The following is a 23215-nucleotide window of genomic DNA, read 5'->3' as shown; positions in this document are numbered from 1 at the left end:
GCTTCTTAACTATGGGCATAACCCCTTTACCCTTCCTGTCCTGTCTGTTTTTCTACACACTGCATTCCCCATATTCAAATCCAGCATCACTTATATCTGAGTGACATCATGTTTCTGCTATCCCTACAATGTCTGCATTTGATGACTTAATCAGTACTTCAAGTTCTGTTGGTATTTGTTTTTGACAAGAACAAATACCATCAGAAAAAATGTTGCATCAGTAAGCATACAGTGCCATTTCAAAAGCTTTCAAGTCTTTCATAATGAATGCAGTTAAAGTGAAAATAAAAATAATATATACACACAAGTAAAAAACAAACTAAATGAAAACAAATTTAATGAAATTCTTATGAAGTATAATTCAATTGGGCACTGATAAACATTGTTAGTATTGATACATAATGTTGCTAATCAGCCTGAAAGAAAAATGTATCTACTTTTAAGCTTGCTGATTGGCTGAATAACGTAGTTTGGAAAATGGCTGTCAGGTCCTTCAGATTGTTAAACTTTACAATGAGACCTGGTAGCTGTCTGCTTGCAAGTCTCAGAATCCTCCATTTAGACCGAGCTCGCTAATTTTGTCATTACTTGGTCTTCACATCACTAGCTTGGTGAGGGTACTGAGTAGTGCAGTAAATTCTTACTGAAGTGAAACAATTTTGGCAAAAGAGAAAATTGTTAATTTCAAGTAGGTCTCCGTGAAACCACATTTTCCAGCAGTATACATAGTTTCACAAGACCTACTCGAAACAGGTACATGGACTCAGTATTTGCTGAATAAATTTTCTTGAAATGTATTTCTGCTGTACCAGTCCAAAGAGTAAAGACAGATATTATGAGAGAATGCTAGCTACAAGGTCAAGGTAGGTTCAAAATGTTGCAGAAGAATCTGTTCAAACTATCTGAATATCAAAATAAGAAAAACAATTTTTTAACCTAGATGTCTAAAATTTTTTTACAGTAAGTGCTGGTTTAGTGAAGCATGAACAAATCTCCAGGTCTGGAGGCCTCATTTTAGGAAGGATGTAGAGCTGCTGGAACAAGTAAAGAGAAGGGCAACAAGATTAGTGAATGGAACAAAGGGTTGCTCTTAGGAAGAAAGGCTGGCTTAAGTTATGCAAATTACGGTGTCTGGAGACTAGGCACCTGCGAGGTGATCTGACTGAGGTGTATTATTAGGCATTGAATGGGGTGAGCAAGCTGAATGCTGATAAGATTCTTCCTCTAGCACAAATTAATTGCCTGCAGGGACATAAATTCAAATTGAGGAAAGACAGTTGTAGAATAGATGTGCAGAAATTTGCCTTTAGCCAGCGGGTGGCTGATTTCTGGAACAAACGTTCGTTCATCTGTCGCTGTAGAAGTGGACAGCTTAAATAAATTCAAGGCAGAACTAGACAAACATTTGGAGCTAATGAATAGGTGAAATGGAAAGGGGTTTTTTTTAGGCTGATGCTGTATAAGCTTACTTTCTTGCATCATATGCCTCTACAATGCTAAATGTTTATTTGCATATATTGCTACAGTGAGTAATTCTGTATCACTGAATTTCAGAAGATCCATTTTTGTTGAAAACAAATAAGTGTCTTTGAGACTACCGCAGAAATACCGTTGAAGAATACAGGAAAAAAATGGTGGGATGTTTAAGTAGTACAAGCACTTCAAAGATGGATGCAAAATCACTAAAGATGATGATGCAACTTGTGGAAAACCTGGCACATCAACAAATCACAAACTGTTGATGTGCCATGTTTATTAATATTAGTAATTACCACACTAATATTAATACTGACCATACAAGGCAAGAAAGACAGAGGATTTTGCTGAAACAACCAAAAGCCTCATGTGTGTTTCCCTCTTCCCACTGGTAAATGCAGAAGCTTTTGAATTCACTCAAACTATCAGCTATCCCACCTACTCATGAAGTCAAATTGTTGCAATGAGGAAAACATCTTAAAATAGAGTCTATATCTCTTCCCCCATTGAATTTATGTCCCCACCGTGGTTCTAGCATCATTTAATATTGTGAAGTTTCTCCTTCATTCATTTTATTGTCCTCTTCTCAAAGCCTTATATGCCTCAATTAGATACCCACTAAGTACCTAATTACCCATCTCTGTAGCCAGCATATTCAAAGTTTCTTGTGAGTGCATTTTCCTGATCTCACTAGTCCTTGCCTATCTCTTGATGTCTTTTTTTTTTTTTTTTTTGGTGTGGCCTCCATGCCGGGCCATGGTATTCCAAATAAATAAATAAATTTTCTGTTTATACTCCAGGATGAACAAACGGTCAGAGGAGTTCGCATGATAGATTGAATACAAGAAACAGCACCGTATTCAGTAGTCACGGGCTTGAATCCCGGTCACTCAAGGCACGTGTACTTAGGCACCTGCGCGCCTGACCACTAGGCTACGGCGGCACATTTGCCTCATATAGTGAAATTATAACCTGCCAATCTCTACAAACAATCATTCAGTAAATCACTATGGTTCCTTGTTGCTCTGTCTGTACTGCACAAATTTCACATACTGCAGAGGGATTTTCGCAAGGTGAAAATCCATCTACCTTAAAAATCCCTTTCTTCTTCTACCATTTTTAATTACAGTCGGTCCTCGTATAACACGTGTTTGCATTACACGAATTCGATCATACACGCTTTATAAATAGGGGAACGTTATCTTATATAACACGAACCGAATTCGCTTATACACGATTCGCCTTTGTGTTTACAAGAAATGGCAGTCGAATGCGGAATCACCCCAACTGAACGCAACACGATAGGAACGAAGAAGATTCTGAAAATGTATTTATGTGTTTTATATCAGTGAAGGGGAAACACATTTCACCATAATAACGTAAAAACCAACACAATTCCAGCTATCTATATAATCGCAAATGCAATTAGATGGAGTTTACTACCAGTTTATAACAGATTCCACTAGCAGAAACGCAACTGGAAATTGTTTTTATTGTTTTATGGTAGTAACCCCCAGAAATGTGCTTTAGTAAAATGTGAAGTGTTAATAGTGTATCTCGGCCTTTACGGTGTTGTTTATTCAGTTGCTACACGCACGCAGCTTTGTTTCTGTGTATCAAGCGTGCCACCTCGTTTGTAACTGTGCTTTATTCCCTAAAAATTAGTAAAATACTTAAAAGGTGTGAAAAGGAAGCGTCCTGGCTAAGACACTGCAGATTCAGAGAGAAAAAAAAAAGAAGCAATATCGATAAACAGAGGCGGACTGGGTCAAAAATTCTTACTCGGGAAAATTTGTAGTGGCCTCATACTACGGTTTATGGCCAAAATCACACTGGCCTCCGGCCCACCGTGGTTTCCTCCGTAAGGCTGATGGCCAGTCCGCTTCTGTCGATAGAGAAAAAATATGAAATTGTGAAACGCTTTGAGCGAAATGAAAGACCATGTGATATTGCACTTGCTACAGACCTAAATGAGGCAACGCGGAGAATTACAAAGAATGCAGAGAAAATAAAAACAACTTTCATAGCGGGAACAACTCAAAGTGTAATTAAAATCCATTAGATTAAGACACAAAGAATTGGAAGAGATGGAACGGCTGTCATCTCTTTGGATAGAAAATCAAACAAAAAGCAAGTCTGCTTACGATAGAAGCAAAAGCATTAGCAATATTTTATTACGACTTACGTATTATAATTTATACTTACGTATTATAAAATACATAAGTATTTTATTATGACTATTTTTTTTAATATAATAAATTTTTTACGAATAAAATACATATTTTATCCGTAAAAAATACTTTTTTAGTATTAAAAAATACTAAAAATACTTTATTATAGTATAATATTATTTTTATTACGTATTTTAATCGTTATAAAATACTTACGTATTTTATAACGATTAAAATTACCCGATTATTTATTGTGTTTGGTAATGTTTTGGTTCCAAATGTGTGTTCAATCTTGGGTGGTCGGCACCTAACCCTACTTTTCCCATAGGGCCTGTTGATTATATTGCACGAGGGTTTCTAGGAACGCAACTATCGTGCTATACGAGGACAGACAGTACTTTTATCTTTCTTCCTCTACCATTTTTAACCCTTTCAGGTACATGAGTTATTTTGAGGTTGCTATTTCTCAAGTGGAACCCTTGCATTGTACTGCATTAAAACATAACCTGCCGCTTATCTATCCATCCCTGATGCTCATTTAAGTCATCCTGAAGGAGTGCTGCTTGATGCTAGTCATTAACCACTCTTCCAATCATCATGTGCAAACTGACATCACGTTTCATATCCCTTGATCAAAGTCATTTAAGAAAATCAGGAACAGCTCAAGCACAAATCTGAGAAACCTACTTCTAACCCTATCAGATTCTGAAGTAAACATTAATTACAACCCTCTCCCCCCTTTCATGTTGGATCCTGTAATGAATATGTTGAAGCTTATACAGCAATCTCTCATGCAGGATCAAATCAAATGTTTCTCAAGTCCAAATAAACCATGTCAGTTATTTTCTGCCTACAATGCATAAGCATTAGTAGAGGCATTTGATGCAAGAAAGCAAGCTTATGCAGCATCAGCCAAAAAAAAATAATAATAATAAATAAATAAATAAAAAATAACCACTTCCACTTCACCCCTCTGTTCGTTCGAAATACCTGTCCAGCTGAGCCTTAAACTTATTTAGGCTATCAACTTCCACGACAAGGGATGGAAGTCTATTCCAGCAACCAACCACCCGCTGGCTAAAGGCAAATTTCCTCACGTCTATCCTACATCTGTCTTTCCTCAATTTGAATTTATGCCCTCTCAGGTGATTATTCTGAGCAAGAGGAAGAATCCCATCAGCACTGAGCATGCTCAAACCATTCAAGGCTTTATACACCTCTATCAGATCACCTCGCTGGTGCCTAGTCTTCAGACACTGTAATTTGCAAAACTTAAGCCTTTCTTCGTAAGAGCACCTCTTTGTTCCATTCACTAATCTTGTTGCCCTTCTCTGTACTCGTTCCAGCATCTCTACATCTTTCTTGAAATGAGGCCTCCAGACCTGTATACAGTACTCTAGGTGCGGTCTGACCATTGCCTTATACAAGGGAATAATCACCTCCTTATCCCTGCTAGAAAAATTCCTATATATCATTGACAATGCACCATGAGCTACTCTTGCAGCCCGTCTGCACTGCTCAGAAAACTTCATATCTGCCTTCACAACCACCCCCAGGTCCCTTTCATTCTCTACCACTGTCAGTGTAGTACCACAGAGTTGATACGTTGCTCTGGGGTTGCTGTTTCCCATATGTAGTACTTTACATTTGTCAATGTTAAACTTCATTTGCCACCTCTCAGCCCATCTGCTCAACCTTTCCAGATCCTGTTGCAGTAGCATAGTGTCAGTAGTGTCCTTGACAACCCTGACAACCTTCGTATCGTCTGCAAACTTGGACATTAAGCTGCATATACCATCATCAATATCATTTATAAATACAGAAAACAATAATGGACCCAATACTGAACCCTGAGGGACTCCACTAATAACATTAGTCCACGATGAGCAGTGTCCATTGATTACCACTCTCTGTCGTCTCCCCCTCAGTTATAGCTCTCTGAGCTATAACTGAAGTCTTGTCTAGATGATCCTGCAGTGCTTCTTTAACCAGTGCCTCCATTAATTTTCCAGGAACAGAAGTTAAACTAACAGGTCTATAATTACTTGTGTCGCCCTTTGATCCTCCTTTGTGAATTGGGGTCACATTTGCACATCTCCAGTCCATGGGTACTTCCCCTGAGTCCAAGGAAGCTCTCATAATTATGGCTAAGGGTTTGCTTACTTCCTTTGCTGCCTCCTTTAATATAACTGGATAGATCCCATCCACCCCAGGTGCCTTTCTTGTATTTATCTTCAACAATTTCTCCTCCACTTTAATCTCAGTTATTGCAAGATTCTCTAGCTCACTGCCAGAGTTGAATACACCTCTGGCATTCCCCTCGCTGAATAACTCCTCATGTGTGAATGTCGATGCAAAATATTCATTCAGTTTGTTAGCTACCTGAGCAGGATCATCAACAGTTGACCCATCGATATCAAGTGGACCAATCTGATTCATCCCCTTCCTTCTAGAGGTTACATAAGTAAAGAACACTTTGCTGTTTTTCTTTGCATTCCTTGCCAAAGATTTCTCGTAATCTGCCTTCGCCTGCCTAACCTCCTTTGTAACTTGGTTACAGATCAACTTGTATCTATCATAGGCTTCTGTGTCACATGTTAATTTGTATGTATCCCATGCATTTTTCTTCTCTGCCATATGTCTCATTAGTTCATCTGACATCCACTTAGGCCTAAACCTTGAACAATATTTCTTAGTTGGTATGTAAAGCCTAGTAGCTTTCAAGATAAGTTCTTTGAATGCTTCCCATTTTGAAGTGACACTCATGATAGTTTATTTTGATCAGTTAAGATTTTTCCCTTACAAAACCATGCACTTTACAGAAAGCCATTCCTATTTAGATGACTCCACATTGCATTCTTAGTATTAGTAGTAGAAAAATGATGTAAGGGAGCAAGTATAAGATCAGCCAAAAAAGGAAAAAAAAAAAAAAAAAAAGAAAAAAAAAGTTAATTTGTTTATTACTCTAATAATTGGAGCACTCCAAATTTATTCCAACTAATCACTTCAACACTTATTCCAATTAATCACTTCAACACAATCAATTACACTTTGGCAAAATGTAAATTTAAACAAATCTATTCTGCAACCATAATAATAGATGTGCAGAGTTATGGCAAACTTTTTACTGCAATCAAAGACCTTTCAAGTTTTTCTGCAATTATATAATCAATGGGAAAAAAATGTGTAAATAGCCGAGGTCCTCTGAGTAATTATTTTGAAAAATTTTAACTAATGTCTGATAATTTGTTAATTTAGCATTAGTATTGCAAACATGTGGAAAGGAAGAGTAGCTGAGCAGTTAGGCATGCGGGTGTATAAGTACACGTGCCTCGAGTGACCAGGGTTCAAGCCCGTGACTGCTGAATACTTCTCTGACCGTGTGGTCGTTCCGGAGTATAAACAGAAAATTTATTTATTTATACATAATCTGCCAAAAAAAAAAAAAAAAAAGTTATATCTTTATTCCAATAATTTTTTCATACTTTCCTTAAATTTAATCAAACTACCCATCTATACAACACTAGGAAGCTTATTTAAACAACTGATTACTTTTTGATTCAATGTAAATTTCCACACATGTATTGTGCAATTATATTTATCCAATTTAACATTTACTAATAATTAACAGAAACATTACTTGGTAATCATCTAAGCGTACATTGTTTAGTACACAGCAGTCCAATTTTAATAATTTAATTTTTAAGTACAGTAAACCCTTGATTTTACGGACCCCGATTTAACGGATTCAGATTTAATGGACTGGAAAAATAATAATACAGTAACGTACATATTAATCTCGACCATATTATTTTTTTTTTAGGTTATACAAAACTTCAGTGTTATTATTAATTAAAAATTTATAATAATTACTTATTTCCATTATTGTTTTGATAATTACCCACTTTTATTTTTTTATTATCAAATTGAGGAAATTGTTTTTCATTCTTTCTGAAAATGTGTTCAAATAGCTGTTTTCCCAGATTACAGATAAGAGCAGGCGGTGACTTGCGAGCTGAACATGACTGGGGACACTAAATTGCAGATCTACCTACTCACTTTGTTTCAGTCTAAGTCTGCCTCAAGCTATCGTACGGTGAGGTTGTATACAGTGTTTCTGTGATTTCTGAATTGTGACTTTATTTATTAAATAATTTTGCAATCCTTACAATTTAAAATGGCATCAAGTGATAGAGGAGTTAAAAGAAAACATGTGGACTTAAATATGGCACAGAAATTAGAGCTAATTCAGAAATTAGAATAAGGCGTTTCAGTAGTACATGTTTGTGAAATTTATGCCGTAAAAAAACAAACTGTTTCTGATATCCGTAAATTAAAGGCCAAATTGCAACATAATTTTATATTGTACAGTACTATATATTGTATTAAAGCTTTTTTTTTACATTAAGAACAATAAAAAATGCCCCTAGGTTACATTCGATTTAACAGACTTTCTGAATTAACGGACATCCCTTCTCCCAAGTATGAGAAATAGCTATAGATCCAAGTATGAGAAATAGCTATAGATTCTATGAACTAGTATATAACTTGCATCCTATACGACACCTATGCTAACAATGAGGCATCTGATGGATTCCACTTTTTTAAAATTATTTTTTAAATTTGTAAATGAAATCAAATCCTCCCTTGTACTTTTGCACACCAACATACAATACGAAGCAGACAATAAGAAGGTTGGTACGGTTGTTAATAATAGCAAGGATGATACATTACTACAAGATCTAGAAAAGTTGAGCAGATGGGCTGAGAGGTAGCAACTGAAGTTTAACATTGACAAATGCAAAGAACTGCATATGGATAGCAGTAACCCCAGACTAACATACCAACTGTGCAGTACTACACTCAGGGTAGTGGAGAATGAAAAAGATCTGAGGATAATTGTGCAGTCAGATATGAAGTTTACTGACAGTGCAGACAGGCTTCAAGAGTAGCTCGTGGGATCGTGTCAATGATATATAGGAATTTTCCTAGAAGGATAAGGAGGTGATTATTCCCTTGTATAAGCACTGGTCAGGCCACAACTTGAATACTGCATACAGGTCTGGAGGCCTCATCTTAGGAAAGATGTTGAGCTATTAGAACAAGTACAGAGAAGGGAAACGAGATTAGTGAGTGGAACAAAGGGTTGCTGTTACCAAGACAGGCTTAAGTTCTGCAAATTGCAGCATCTGGAGACTAGGCACCTGCGAGGTGATCTGATTGAGGCGTGAGGCTTTGAGTGGTTTGAACAAATTCAATGCTGATGGGATTCTTCCTCTTGCTCAGATTAAGAACCTGAGGGGCATAAATTCAAATTGAGGAAAGACAGTTGTAGAATAGATGTGTGAAAATTTTCCTTTAGCCAGCAGGTGGTTGATTGCTGGAACAAGCTTCTATCTGTCTTTGTGAAAGTTGACAATTTAAATTAATTCAAGCCTGAACTAGACAAACTTTTGGAGTGAATGGATGGGTGAAATGGAATAGGTTTTTTTTTTTTTTTGATAATGTTGTATAAGCTTGCTTTCTTGCATCATATGCTCTACTAATGATAATGTTAACATTCTCTTACTGATTATACAGTATTTTCTGTTTTCGTTTATGAGAAATAAATTTTTTTGTTTGGCATTTAGCTGATACAAGTTCAGCAAAAGCATCTATAGTTCTTATAAACAACTTCCATTCACACAGAGCATCTGTAAAATGTCAGTGAGAGCTGTCTAATCTTGCCATATGGCTTAATTTCACCAGCTAAATATAAACAGCTAACATATTTTTATGAGTACTGGAGAAATTATGCATGGCATTACTTTCAGATATAGCAAACATAAGACATTTCTAAGCAGAACCAACTTAATCCTTTCTTTTTGAATTCAGGGTATAAAATTTCAAATTTGAAAAAAAAAAAAAAAAACACATTTCAGATAATTATGTTTTCAAATTTTTTCTGTTCTTTTTTTTTTATATTGCAACAGCTTTCCACAGAAAATTTAGCAGCATTCTGTAAGCTTTGGTTGTATTTTAGGAGTCTGTGTATTGTCATTGAAACACCACAAATATTACTGGTAGTTAGCATAATAATTTTAGTGGTAGATCTGCTGACTAAAGGCAAATTTCCACACATCTATTCTACAACTGTCTTTCCTCAACTTGAATTTATGCCCCCTCAGGTTCTTAAACTGAGCAAGAAGAAGAATCCCATCAGCATTCAGCTTGTCAACCCATACAAGGCCTTATACACCTTAATCAGATCACTTCGCAGGTGCCTAGCCTATGGACACTGTAATTTGCAAAACTTAAGCCTTTCTTTGTAAGAGCAACCCATTGTTCATTCACTAATCTTGTTGCCCATCTCTTTACTCATTCCAGCAGCTCTACATCCTTCCTAAAATGAGGCCCCCAGACCTGTACACAATACTCTAGGTGTGGCCTGACTATTGCCTTGTATAACGGATAATCACCTCCCTGTCCCTGTTAGCAAAATTCCTATATATCATTGACAAGACTCAATGAGCAGCCCTGGCGACCCGTCTGCAGCGCTCAGTGAACTTCATATTTGACTGCACAATTACTCCCAGGTCTTTCTCACTTTCCTCAGTTTAGTACTACACAGTTGGTACGTTTCTCTTCAGTTATTGCTACCTATATGCAGTACTTTGCATTTGTCAATGTTAAACTTCAGTTGCCACTTCTCAGCCCATTTGCCCAACTTATCTAGATCCAGTTGGAGTAGCATACTGTCTTTACTGTTGTTAACAACCCTGCCGATCTTTGTATCATCTGCAAACTTGGACATTAAACATGATATACCTTCATCAATATCATTGATAAATATACAAAACAATGGACCCAATACCGAACTCTGGGGAACTCCCCCTAATAACATTTGTCCACGAAGAGCACTGTCCACTGATTACCACTCTCTGTCGTCTCCCACTCAACCATTCCTTTATCCATTGTAGCAACCTACCCTTAATGCCATAACACGATACTGTTGCACCCTTAATGTGCAACAGTATCAAAAGCTTTCCTGAAATCCAAGTATATGATATCAAAATTATTTTTGGCATTCAGTTCCTTTGTGAACACATCATAGTATCCAATCAAATTGGTCAGACAAGACCTCCCTTTACCAAACCTCATGCTGTCTTAACTATTACTGCAGTCTTGTCTAGATGATCCTGCAATGCTTCTTTAACCAGTGATTCCATTATATTCCCCAGAAGACACAAGTTAAACTAACAGATCTATAGTTACTTGTCACCTTTTGAACCCCCTTTGTGAATTGGTGATACCCCAAGTGCCTTCCTTATGTTTAACTTCAACAATTTCTCCTCCACTTTGATCTGAGTTATTACAAAATCACTTAGCTCCCTGTTAGAGTTTGATCTTCTATTTTAAGTGCATCTTAAAATCCTGGTCTTCTATTTTAAGTGCATGAGGCACTTAAAATAGAAGACCAGGCCCAGCACCAAGTGAATATGGGCGGCCATTAGGGTCTATTCGCCAACGGGGAGCGGCTGTGCAGGTGACAGCTTCTCCCTGATGGCGAAGAGACCTTCCATACAGGTCTATTTTGCAGAGGTTCTGCACAAAGTCAACTTTATTAGGTGGAGATAGACGGAAGTCTAGGTGTCACCTTAGACATAATAATAATGTTAGAGTTTGATAAACCTCTGGCATTTCCCTCACCGAATAACTCCACATGCATGAATGCAGATGCTAAATACTCATTCACTTTATCAGCTACCTGAGCATGATCACTAATAGTCAACCCATCTATGTTAAGTAGTCCAATCTGATTCATCCCTTTCCTTCTAGATTTACATAAGTAAAGAACTCTTTGCTGTTTTTCTTTGCGTCCTTTGCCAAAGATTTCTCATATTCTGTCTTCGCCTGCCTAACCTTCTTTGTGACTTGATTACAGACTAGCTTATATCTGCCATAGACTTCTGTGTCACCTGATACTTTATATGCATCCGATACATTTTTTTTCTCTGCCATGAGACTCATTTAATTCATCTGACATCCATTTAGGCCTAAACAGTATTTCTTAGTTGGAATGAAAAGCCTTGTAGCCTCCAAAATTAAGTCCCTGGAGGCTTCCCATTCAGAATTCAATGTTGGTAACATCATAAGTTGATCCTACTGTACAGAATTTAAAAACTGTCTGAGATCCCTGTAGTCACCTTTACAAAAGCCCTTCCCCCTTTATGGTAGTTACATCTTTAAGTAATTCCCACATCAGTACATTGTGATCACACTCACCCAGTGGTTCCTTTATCTGTAAATTCTTAACGCATGAATAGATCAAGAGTATTACACCCTCTGGTTGCCTCTCGAATATGCTGCTGTAGAAAACAGTCATCCAATAAATCCATGCTAGTGTGCAAGTGACCAACCTAAAAGTTCCAGTCAACATCTGGAAAATTAAAATCCCCCATTATAAGACATTCTGATTTACTGGCCCACTATTTGTCTGCACAATTGCTCAATTATTTGTCTGCACAACTGCACAATTATACTCATCAGATTCATTAGGCCTATAACACACCTACTCTCATTTTTCCTTTCCCAGTGCTTATGTTTTGATATTATATACTTGCCTAGCTTTGATATTATATACTTGGATCTTAGAAAGGCTTTTGATACTGTTGCACATGGAAGACTGCTACACAAATTGGAGCAGTGTGACATTGGAGGCAAATTGCTGCTATGGATAAAGGGGTGGTTGAGGGGGAGAAGACAGAGAGTGGTAATCAATGGACACTGCTCATCGTGGACTAATGTTATTAGTGGAGTCCCTCAGGGCTCAGTGTTGGGTCCATTATTGTTTTCTTTATTATATACAGAAAGCACATTGCTGTATACAACTCCCTTCACGGCTACAAGCCAGGGGTTCTGTATTTATAAATGATATTGATGATGGTATATCAAGCTTAATGTCCAAGTTTGCAGACGATACAAAGTTGGCAGGGTTGTCAAGGACACTACTGACACTATGCTGCTGCAACAGGATCTGGAAAGGTTGAGCAGATGGGCTGAGAGGTGGCAAATGAAGTTTAACATTGACAAATGTAAAGTACTACACATGGGAAACAGCAACCCCAGAGCAACGTATCAACTCTGTGGTACTACACTGACAGTGGTAGAGAATGAAAGGGACTTGGGAGTGGTTGTGCAGGCAGATATGAAGTTCTCTGAGCAGTGCAGACAGGTGGCAAGAGTAGCTCATGGAGTATTGTCAATGATATACAGGAATTTTTCCAGCAGGGATAAGGAGGTGATTATTCCCTTGTATAAGGCAATGGTCAGGCCACACCTAGAGTACTGTATACAGGTCTGGAGGCCTCATTTCAAGAAGGATGTAGAGCTGCTGGAACGAGTACAGAGAAGGGCAACAAGATTAGTGAATGGAACAAAGGGGTGCTCTTACGAAGAAAGGCTTAAGTTTTGCAAATTACAGTGTCTGGAGACTAGGCACCAGCGAGGTGATCTGATAGAGGTGTATAAAGCCTTGAATGGTTTGAGCATGCTCAATGCTGATGGGATTCTTCCTCTAGCTCATAATAATCACCTGAGAGGGCATAAATTCAAATTGAGGAAAGACAGATGTAGGATAGACGTGCGGAAATTTGCCTTTAGCCAGCGGGTGGTTGGTTGGTGGAACAGACTTCCATCCCTTGTCGTGGAGGTTGATAGCCTAAATAAGTTTAAGGCTCAGCTGGACAGGTATTTTGAACGAACAGAGGGGTGAAGTGGAAGTGGGTTTTTTTTTTTTTTTTTTGGCTGATGCTGCATAAGCTTGCTTTCTTGCATCAAATGCCTCTACTAATGCTAATGTCCAAACAACCTCAACACTGCATTGGCCACCAACATCAATTGGACGCACTTCCTTAGATTTTATGTGTTTCTTAACTAACAGCACAACCCTTCCTGTCTATCCTTTCTGTACACATTGTACTCTCCAAATTCCAATTCTGCACGGCTTATGTCGGTGTGACACCATGTCTCTGATATCTCAACAATATCTGCCTTTGATGTCTGACTAACACTTCAAGCTCATCACATTTATTAACTACACTTCTTGCATTGGTGTACATGCAACTATTTGCATACATGCACCTGTTTCTACTCTTAGTTACCCTAACACAGCCGATGTATTTACTTGTTCCACTACAACTCCCAACATTCCTGGAAATCTCCAATGCCTTGCTTTCCAGGCTGCTGCTCATTCTAATAGAAGCAGTGCAAGAATCACTTTTGCCTTTGCCTGTGGCCACTGTTAACCTTTTAGTCTGTGTATCCCCCCAAACTAGCAGTTTTCCGACTGACCTAACACTGTCTCAATAGCATCAGCAAATATTCTTGCATCTTTTCTATTTAAGTGTATCCCATCCCTGTAGTAGCAGTCTCTCCTGTTAACAAGCACAGACCAAGCTGAAAAAAATTCTACCCCTTGAACCTTGCACAATCTCTCCAGGGCCGAATTGATCGACAAGGCTCTCATCATATACTCCCTCCTATCATGTCTGGGCAGAATTGCAGACACTTTCACATTCAACCCTTACTTGCGACTCTTTTTCAACATTGACCTGTACTTGTTAAGTAAATCTACAGATCTCTTACTCTTAATGTCATTAGTTCCAACGTGTACAACAATATCGCCTTTTGTGCCCTTAAAAGATGATATCTGCTCTACAACATCATCAACTTTTGTCCCTGGCAGACATACCCTGGTCCTGTTCCACTTATCCTTCTTGCATAGTATATTCCCCCTCTCTCTGACAACAGAGTCACCAACAATAACTAGTTCCTGTGGGACCAGCTCAGTCTGCCTTGGAGATTGCCTCTGTGTTGCCTGATGCACAGGAGTGAGCTCTGCCACTGAGCTGGGGAGCTAAGAGCTTGATGGGCCCTCATATTAATTTCTTCAAGGGCATTTACCCTAAACCTCAAGATCTCATAGACGCCCATCAAAATGCTGATTTGGTGCCAAATTTTTTGACACTCTAGACACCTAGCACACACAAAGACATCCTCCTTGGCTAGATCATGTCCCGTTTTAGAAAGGTCAGTAAACATTTCACGCATTTTTTGAGATTGTGATGCATTTGAGAATCGTCTCGTTTGTTTCTCTCCCCCCCCCCAATCTCGCTAGTCTCTGATCTTTGCTTTGCAGCTCTAGTCTGGGTCATGATTTCTGTTTAAATACAATTTAATTAACATTGAAATTTAAGAAGATTAATATTTTTGATTAATTGATAATACTATAATAAGCTAACAGATTCCTAATACAGTGCTTCGTATTACGCTATCTAGTTTTTAGTTATACTATCAGTTCAAGATATATAAGTTAAGCTATTTCTTATCGACTACAATATGGTGGCTAGTTCAACAATATTGGCGTCAACACAGGAAGTAGTAACTTCCAAAAAACACTAGTTAAATTCAAAATAAGAAGCTAACGAATGCTACTAAACCTATTTAATATCTCTGTAAAACACAATGTATACACTCTGTAAAACACCGACTGTTCTCTTCCACGACCAGAGCATTTTTTTTTGCTCAGTCAAGTAGCCTTTACTCTTAAGTGAGCATAGTTGTAATTTACATTACATCAAGGGTATGTGAGTCATTGTGTCCCCCTGGTAATGCGTTCCTTTTTAGTTGTATGTGTACAGTATACATTAAGTGTGATACTATTAATCTCTAGTTCTACTACATCCGAGATTTTGGGTTGACCTACTTTCAATTCTAAGAACATTGACTTTTAATATTTTCTAACTGCTTCTTTGCTATATCCAATACTGACCAATAATTTAGAAATACAAGTAAGGGAAATGCTTACACATCATTCATATAGCACTGCAGGATCATCTAGACAAGACTTCAGTTATAGCTCAGACACAGCATGGTTTTGTGAAGGAAGCCTTGCCTGACCAATTTGATTGGATACTATGATGCAGTCACAAAAGAACTGGATGCAGGGAATAACTTTGATGGATGGAAAGGATTTGATGGAAAGGCTTTTGATACTGTTGCACATGGAAGACTGCTGCACAAATTGGAGCAATGTGGCATTGGAGGCAAATTGCTGCTATGGATAAAGGGGTGGTTGAGGGGGAGAAGACAGATTGTTGTTGTATTTGAGGTTTTTGGCACAAGGGCCTCTTGAGCCATATTGCGCCTGTTCATCGTTTGGGTATCACTGATTTCACGTTATGATTAGATGCTATTATATAAGTTTATGCGTTTTAAATACTTAAACAGATCCTCGAAATTTGCTTCCTTACGGGTTCCTGCAAGTTGGAGAGAGAGCTGAAGCTGGAATTTCGGACAGATGAAAGGTGGGGACATTCAATGAGAATATGTTTTATTGTTAGGTGCGACTGGCAAAAAAAAGCACAGAGGAGGAATCTCTCTCAAAAGCAAATGCAGATGAGTTGGATGTGAATGACCGATGCGAAGCCTTGCCAGGATTACTTCTTGTCGCCTGTTTCTTCTAAAACTAGATGTCCACAGTTGAGGCTCTTTTTTTTATCTGGAACAGTTTATTATTGGTTTGAGATTGCCAGAGGTGAGACCATTGTTTCCAACATGTTTTTTTAATAATGGATTTGTAGTCTGTGTATGGAACTTTCAGTTGACTGTAAGATCCAGAGTCGGGATGTTTAGTAGCCTCATCCGCACGATCATTACCTTGGATGCCGACATGACCAGGATCCAGGATCCATATCCAGCAGAAGATAACCTTGTAGTTGGCTGTTTGATGGTAAAATAATTTAGACCGGATCTCTTTAAGAATGGGATGAGAGGGAGGAAAGGTAGATTGAAAGGCACTGATTGCACTTAAAGAGTCTGTATATATCAGAGATTGTTTAATATGATATTTGTTTATGTTATCTAGAGCCAGTTTTATTGCAAATAATTCTGCAGTATAGATACTGCATTCAGTGGGAAGAGAGGCAGCTGTTAAGAAAGTGGCGGAAACTGCTGCTGCACCAACAGCCGTATCTGTTTTGGAGCCGTCGGTACAGATATGAACTTTCTCTGAGTTTTCCAAAGAATGCAGTTTATGTAGCTGTTGAAAGTTGGTATTTGCCAGTGAGGATTTTCCCCATCTTGAAAAGAAATTGTCACAGAGAGGTATGAATTCAGTCCAGGGAGGTTCAGGAGTAGCAAGGTGTTGGAATATATTCTTAAAGTTAATTTTCCAACTGACCATGAGTTCTTGCAGTCGAATCCCTGCAGGGCGGTTTTCATTAGGTTTATTGTGATATAGCAGGGTGTGTTGAGGATCAAACAGATACTGCCAGCTGGGATGGGCTGGAGTACTTCCAATCTTTGCTGCATAATTTAACAATAACATTTTTCTCCTGAGATGCAGAGGGGATTCGTTTGCCTCAATATACAGGCTGTGAACCGGAGATGTTCTGATTTTTTTGATTTTGATTTGGTAGTTATTGGCGCATCGGCTTCTGTGGCCATATTGCACCTCCCAAGGTTTTTGCAGTACTTTGATCCAAGCCCGAGGTGGGAATCGAACCCGCGACCTTTGGGTTGCCGGGCAGGTACTTTACCCACTCGGCTAGCCCGAGATGTTCTGAAGGCTCCAACAGCTATTCTAAGGGCACTATGCTGGATGGTGTTCAGACGTAATAGAGAACTTTTCCTGGTAGAGTCGTAGACAGGTGCTCCATAATCCAAGCGCGATCTTATTAAAGCTCTATAAAGATGTAGGAGAGAGCTTCTGTCAGCACCCCAGGACATAGCGGAGACAGCTCTTAGGATATTCAGTTTTTTAAGACAGGTATTCCGGAGGTACACCATATGGGAAGCAAAATTAAGTTTATCTAGATTTAACCCCAACAGACAGAAATTGTTAGTGACTGGAATCAGGCTGTTGTTTAAAAATATGTCTGGATCCGGATGTCATTTCCGTTTTTTACAGAAATGAATAGCAGTAGACTTCTTTTCTGCTAGGGAATAACCATTCCGCAATGCCCATGATTCTATTCTAGCTATAGCAATTTGAAGTTGCCTTTCGATGGTGTTCATAGTCTGGGATTGAGTAGAGATAATGAGGTCATCGGCAAACATGTACGATTGTACTGTATTTGGTACATCCCTTGTCATGTTGGTGACTCTTATTGCAAATAATGTTGGACTCAGAATGGAACCCTGTGGTACACCTTCCTCTTGTTCAAATGTTTTGGATAAATTATTCATGTATCTGACCTGAAAAGTTCTATGGCATAGGAAGCTTTGTATAAATTGGGGTAGATGACCTCTCAAGCCGAAAGAGTGTAGATCTTTAAGAACACCATACCGCCAGGTGGTATCAAAGGCTTTCTGAATATCTAGATTAATCATCACCAGATGCTGTCCCCTTATGAAGGCATTACGTATATTTGACTCTGCTTTTATCATTACGTCTAAGGTGGAACGGTTTTTCCGAAACCCGTACTGATTACTATTTAGCAAGTTGTTAGTTTCCAGGAACCAGATTAAGCGCCTTGTGAACCATTTTTTCCAGGACTTTGCCTAAACAATTGGTCAATGAAATTGGCCTATAGTTATGTGAAAAGGTACGATCCTTTCCGGGCTTTGGGAAGGCTAGAACTATTGAGTGACACCAGGAAACTGGGTAAGCATTTTCTAAGAATATTCGGTTGTAATAGTTTAACAATGATCTTTTTGCTCTGTCGTTCAGTTGTTTTAACATTATATAGTAGATCCCATCTGGACCAGCAGTGCTATTTGATGTTTTATTGAGCGCTCCAAAAAGTTCTGTTAATATGAATGGCTGGTTATATGGATGTGAAATTCTTGTGGAAAAATTAATCTTATGCTGCTCTGCAGTTTTTTTAGAGAAGACAGAGAGTGGTAATCAATGGACACTGCTCATCGTGGACTAATGTTATTAGTGGAGTCCCTCAGGGTTCAGTATTGGGTCCATTATTGTTTTCTGTATTTATAAATGATACTGATGATGGTATATCAAGCTTAATGTCCAAGTTTGCAGACGATACGAAGGTTGGCAGGGTTGTCAAGGACACTACTGACCCTATGCTACTGCAACAGGATCTGGAAAGGTTCAGCAGATGGGCTGAGAGGTGGCAAATGAAGTTTAACATTGACAAATGTAAAGTACTACATATGGGAAACAGCAACCCCAGAGCAGCGTATCAACTCTGTGGTACTACACTGACAGTGGTAGAGAATGAAAGGGACCTGGGGGTGGTTGTGCAGGCAGATATGAAGTTTTCTGAGCAGTGCAGACGGGCTGCAAGAGTAGCTCATGGTGTATTGTCGATGATATATAGGAATTTTTCTAGCAGGGATAAGGAGGTGATTATTCCCTTGTATAAGGCAATGGTCAGACCGCACCTAGAGTACTGTATACAGGTCTGAAGGCCTCATTTCAAGAAGGATGTAGAGATGCTGGAACGAGTACAGAGAAGGTCAACAAGATTAGTGAATGGAACAAAGGGGAGCTCTTACGAAGAAAGGCTTACATTTTACAAATTACAGTGTCTAGAGACTAGGCACCGGCAAGGTGATCTGATAGAGGTGTATAAAGCCTTGAATGGTTTGAGCATGCTCAATGCTGATGGGATTCTTCCTCTTGCTCAGAATAATCACCTGAGAGGGCATAAATTCAAATTGAGGAAAGACAGATGTAGGATAGACGTGAGGAAATTTGCCTTTAGCCAGCGGGTGGTTGGTTGCTGGAATAGACTTCCATCCCTTGTCATGGAAGTTGATAGCCTAAATAAGTTTAAGGCTCAGCTGGACAGGTATTTCGAACGAACAGAGGGGTGAAGTGGAAGTGGTTATTTTTTATTTATTTATTTATTTATTTATTTGTTTTTTTGGCTGATGCTGCATAAGCTTGCTTTCTTGCATCAAATGCCTGTACTAATGCTAATAGTGATAATTGCCAGTGACAGTCAGTTCTAATTTTTTAATTTAAGTAGAGGTGGATATCAATATTCGTTTGGAATTATATTAAATATCGTAAATTGAAAATTTATCACATTTTCTTTTTTATATAATTAATACTGATAATTATTTTGGATAATTAATAGTTATATGATTATTAATATTGAATTTGGAATCTGAAAGTTTTTTTTTTTTTTTTATTATTATTATGAAACTTTGAAATAATGCTAGTGATTTTATTTCTATAAAAGTTTTAATCGGGTTGGGATAAAAATGGGTTCTTTGAAAAAAAAATTCTGGCTCGGGTCGTCTAGAGTTCAGGTCAGGTAAAAATAAAAAATTTAGGCCAGTGCAGACCTCTGCTTAGTGGTGCATTTCAGCAATGAATTATCATTCATCTAGTAAGCAATAATCGAGAAACTTAACATGTTAAAAGATTTTGATTATTAACTCATAAATGTCAGCATACATCTTTCTGTAGTACACTTCAGTACCTTTCGTAGACAGCTAAAGGATTAGCAATAGCAATTGCTAATTAATTGTTAATAGCAATAGCAAAATTAGAAATTAACAATAAAATAATAGCAATAAATTAAGTGACTGTGGTCACTTAATTTATTGCTATTACTTTATTTGTCACTCAATTACTTTGCTATTACTTTATTTGTCACTCAAGGTCAAATTACGTTGTCTAAATTTTATTCCCAAGGAAAGCCTAACTACAACCACTGCAGCAATCGCACTCACATACCAACAGAGGGTGCTTACCTTGCACTGGGGGGGGGGGTGTTAAAGAAGATATGATACCATGAGTTTCAGATTTCTTGACGGTGAAAATACTACACTTTGCTGCTTTCAAAGTATAATTTTCCTTTTGATCATGTGCTTCTCATTTTAACTGAAAGATGTTTTAGAAGAATGAGAATAATACCAAAAGCCATTTAACTTCCTTCAAAAAAATTAACTACGAACATGGCAATCTATTTTTAAAGCAGAGATAATATTAACAACAAAGGACAAAAAAAATAATTTTCACTTGGAAACATGCATACAGCAACCTCATAAGCTTCTGAATGGTGGTATATGACAATAGTAATGTGTAACTGAAAATCGGCATTTACATTATGAAATGAAAAAAGGGAAAAAATAAACTACTGCTATTATGATTATAAAATTTTAATATTATGGAGATGACATATTGCAATAACCAGAAAAAAAAATTCAGTCAGAACTGCCCACACTATTAGCATTTTAATGAGGATAAGTGTGGTTCACTCCATATGGCATTGCTCACGTTACTAAATTTCATGCACATGATAATGGTTAAAAATTAAACAAATAAACTAATTACTGCAACTGTACAGTGTAAATAAGTATAAAAGAATGGAGCAAAAATATATATACATTAGGGTTTGTGTTTCCAAAGAAATTATCAAAATACATATGATGCACTTCAATTTTTGATTCTGCATGGTTCTATTTTAATTTAAATAAAAATCAATTTTAATAAGTTTAAAGACTACTAATAATATACCATATTACATATATTTTTGGCTTAAATTATTATAACATAAGATAAATAACTTGTGTCACCTTATTATTTAATGGGATATGTCCATTTTTTTTCCATATTAATTTACAACTATATTCATATCTTCATGGAAACTACTTAGTTAGTTAGTTAGTTATTTGGTTTTTAGGAGCATTAGCAACTAAGGCCATATTGCTCCGGGATATGCGGTGGTCATTCTCTGACCTTTCCGCATCCTCCATATTTGGTGGTGACGGGCTCGAACCCCGGTCTAATCAAGAAGCGTGTGCTACGCACTGCTGCTCCTTCCCACCTGGCTACGGAGGCGCCAGGAAACTACTTATATGTTAGAATAACATGGATGTTCAGTTGTAAAAACTGAAATATTATTTCTACACACATATAATAGTAATATTGCTGTAAGTCATATTATAAGTCATCTTATATTAACAATTAAAATACATAATGAGCCAAAATTTCAACAAGCCCTGCAATTATTTTACTAAACATAATGCATTACTGACATTAAAATGTTCCTTTAACTCCAAAATTTGTTCACATTCCCTACCACCCAGTGAAACTGTGCAAAACCTTGAACATTAAAAATAAAATATCGAAATTTGCTCATATACATGTTGAGACTCTGCACCAAAACTTCGTTTACTACAATCCCGGGAGGATGTTTAAATAGGACGAAATACAACATCAGCTTATGACATTTACTAATTATAATCAACTAAATGTGCAATATACGCTATAATGACACAATACATAGCAATCGATTATGAGAGCATTAAAACTGCATAAAGTTGTGAAAATAAGAGAGTAACAAACACTCCTTCAAATGTCACCTAAGCGATAAGAATAAGCAATATAGAAATTGGTAGCTTAGAGAAACATCCTATCTCATATGATAGACTAAATCAGCAGATTCAATTAAAGAATTACTGCATATTCATTCAGTTAGTTAACATCATTCATTTCAGCTACGTTCTTTATCCCGTAATGTCAGGCACCTATTTCAAACTATTGAACACATCGGGTTCTTTTATATTCCACATAATTTATATACTATGCCAAACTATCTACCCCATAAGATGATGCGAAGTACTGGCATACACCCTTGCAAGAAAACCTTAAAAAAATACAAACACGCCATTGCCTGTGTGTGTAAAAAAGCATTTGGTATGATACATATAGACACTTGTACGCATATAAAAAAAGTCAAACGCTATTATCTTCATTTATTTATATCACATTTTTTTAAGTTAACAAAATGCAGATATTTGCATACGACACTTAATTAAAATACGTTAGAGAACTAATTGAAGCGTACGATGACAATAGTGTCAGTAAACCATAAATGTTAACTCAAGTAATATGCTCTAAAAATTTATAAAGTTCAAAAGTCACGGAGCTGAAAGGACTTTCCTTAGAGGTTTCACAGTTTTTCATGACAATCAAAATTTTTTATTTAAATATAAAGAACTTACTTCTCCGTTAGACGCCATATCTAGTATCTAAAACAACAAACTTGCCCATAATTCCAAACGAACAGGAAGTGGTTTCGAGGATATGAAGAGAATATTTCGGTTTATGTTCGGAAGTTTATCAATCATGAACGATGTTAGTGCGTGTTTGTATTAAATTTACAGCGATAGTTATAAATTTAAAGCATCCGAAACCATTTTGAAATTTTACGTCACTGCAAATCGCAAAGTTCATGTTTAAATGAAAGCTGTAAGACTTGATAACCAGTCTGCTACAGACTGCGTATTACTATACTCTGTAATTTCTTGTTTATACTCTGCAGATCATTTCATTGGAACAACAGAATGGCAAGCAAAATAATAAAAACCTGGAACAATTCAATTTCTCAATTCTTGAGAAAAGAAAATGATATTAAAGATACTCGAAGAAGAAAATCATAGTAATATTAAAGGATAACATAGTAATTATGTAACTATGAATTTTGTTTGATTGGAATTATGAATTCAAATTAAACAAAATTAAAACCGAAAATGTTTTTTAGCTTATCGCAGTATCTGTAACCAATGAAAATAAGAGGAGATATTCAGAGTCTGAATAGGAA

General features: G+C 37.3%; 1 protein-coding gene across 1 annotated transcript in view; it reads right to left on the bottom strand.

Annotated features, from left to right (window-relative positions):
- The window catches only part of LOC150083731 (uncharacterized), a 179705-nt gene extending 156989 nt beyond the window's left edge, over positions 1-22716 (bottom strand). The window contains exon 1 of the mRNA XM_090377448.1: positions 22617-22716. Coding sequence (XP_090233574.1) covers positions 22617-22634 — 18 coding nt within the window. The 5' untranslated portion in view covers positions 22635-22716. The remainder of the gene's footprint in view (positions 1-22616) is intronic.
- Between the last annotated feature and the right edge of the window lie 499 nt (positions 22717-23215).

Source organism: Mastigoproctus giganteus, chromosome 7 (assembly GCF_048544385.1).
Source record: "Mastigoproctus giganteus isolate SK-2022 chromosome 7, ASM4854438v1, whole genome shotgun sequence".
NCBI classification, from domain to species: domain Eukaryota; kingdom Metazoa; phylum Arthropoda; class Arachnida; order Uropygi; family Thelyphonidae; genus Mastigoproctus; species Mastigoproctus giganteus.
Note: the sequence above shows the minus strand (reverse complement) of the source record. Positions and strands in the feature narration are given on the sequence as shown.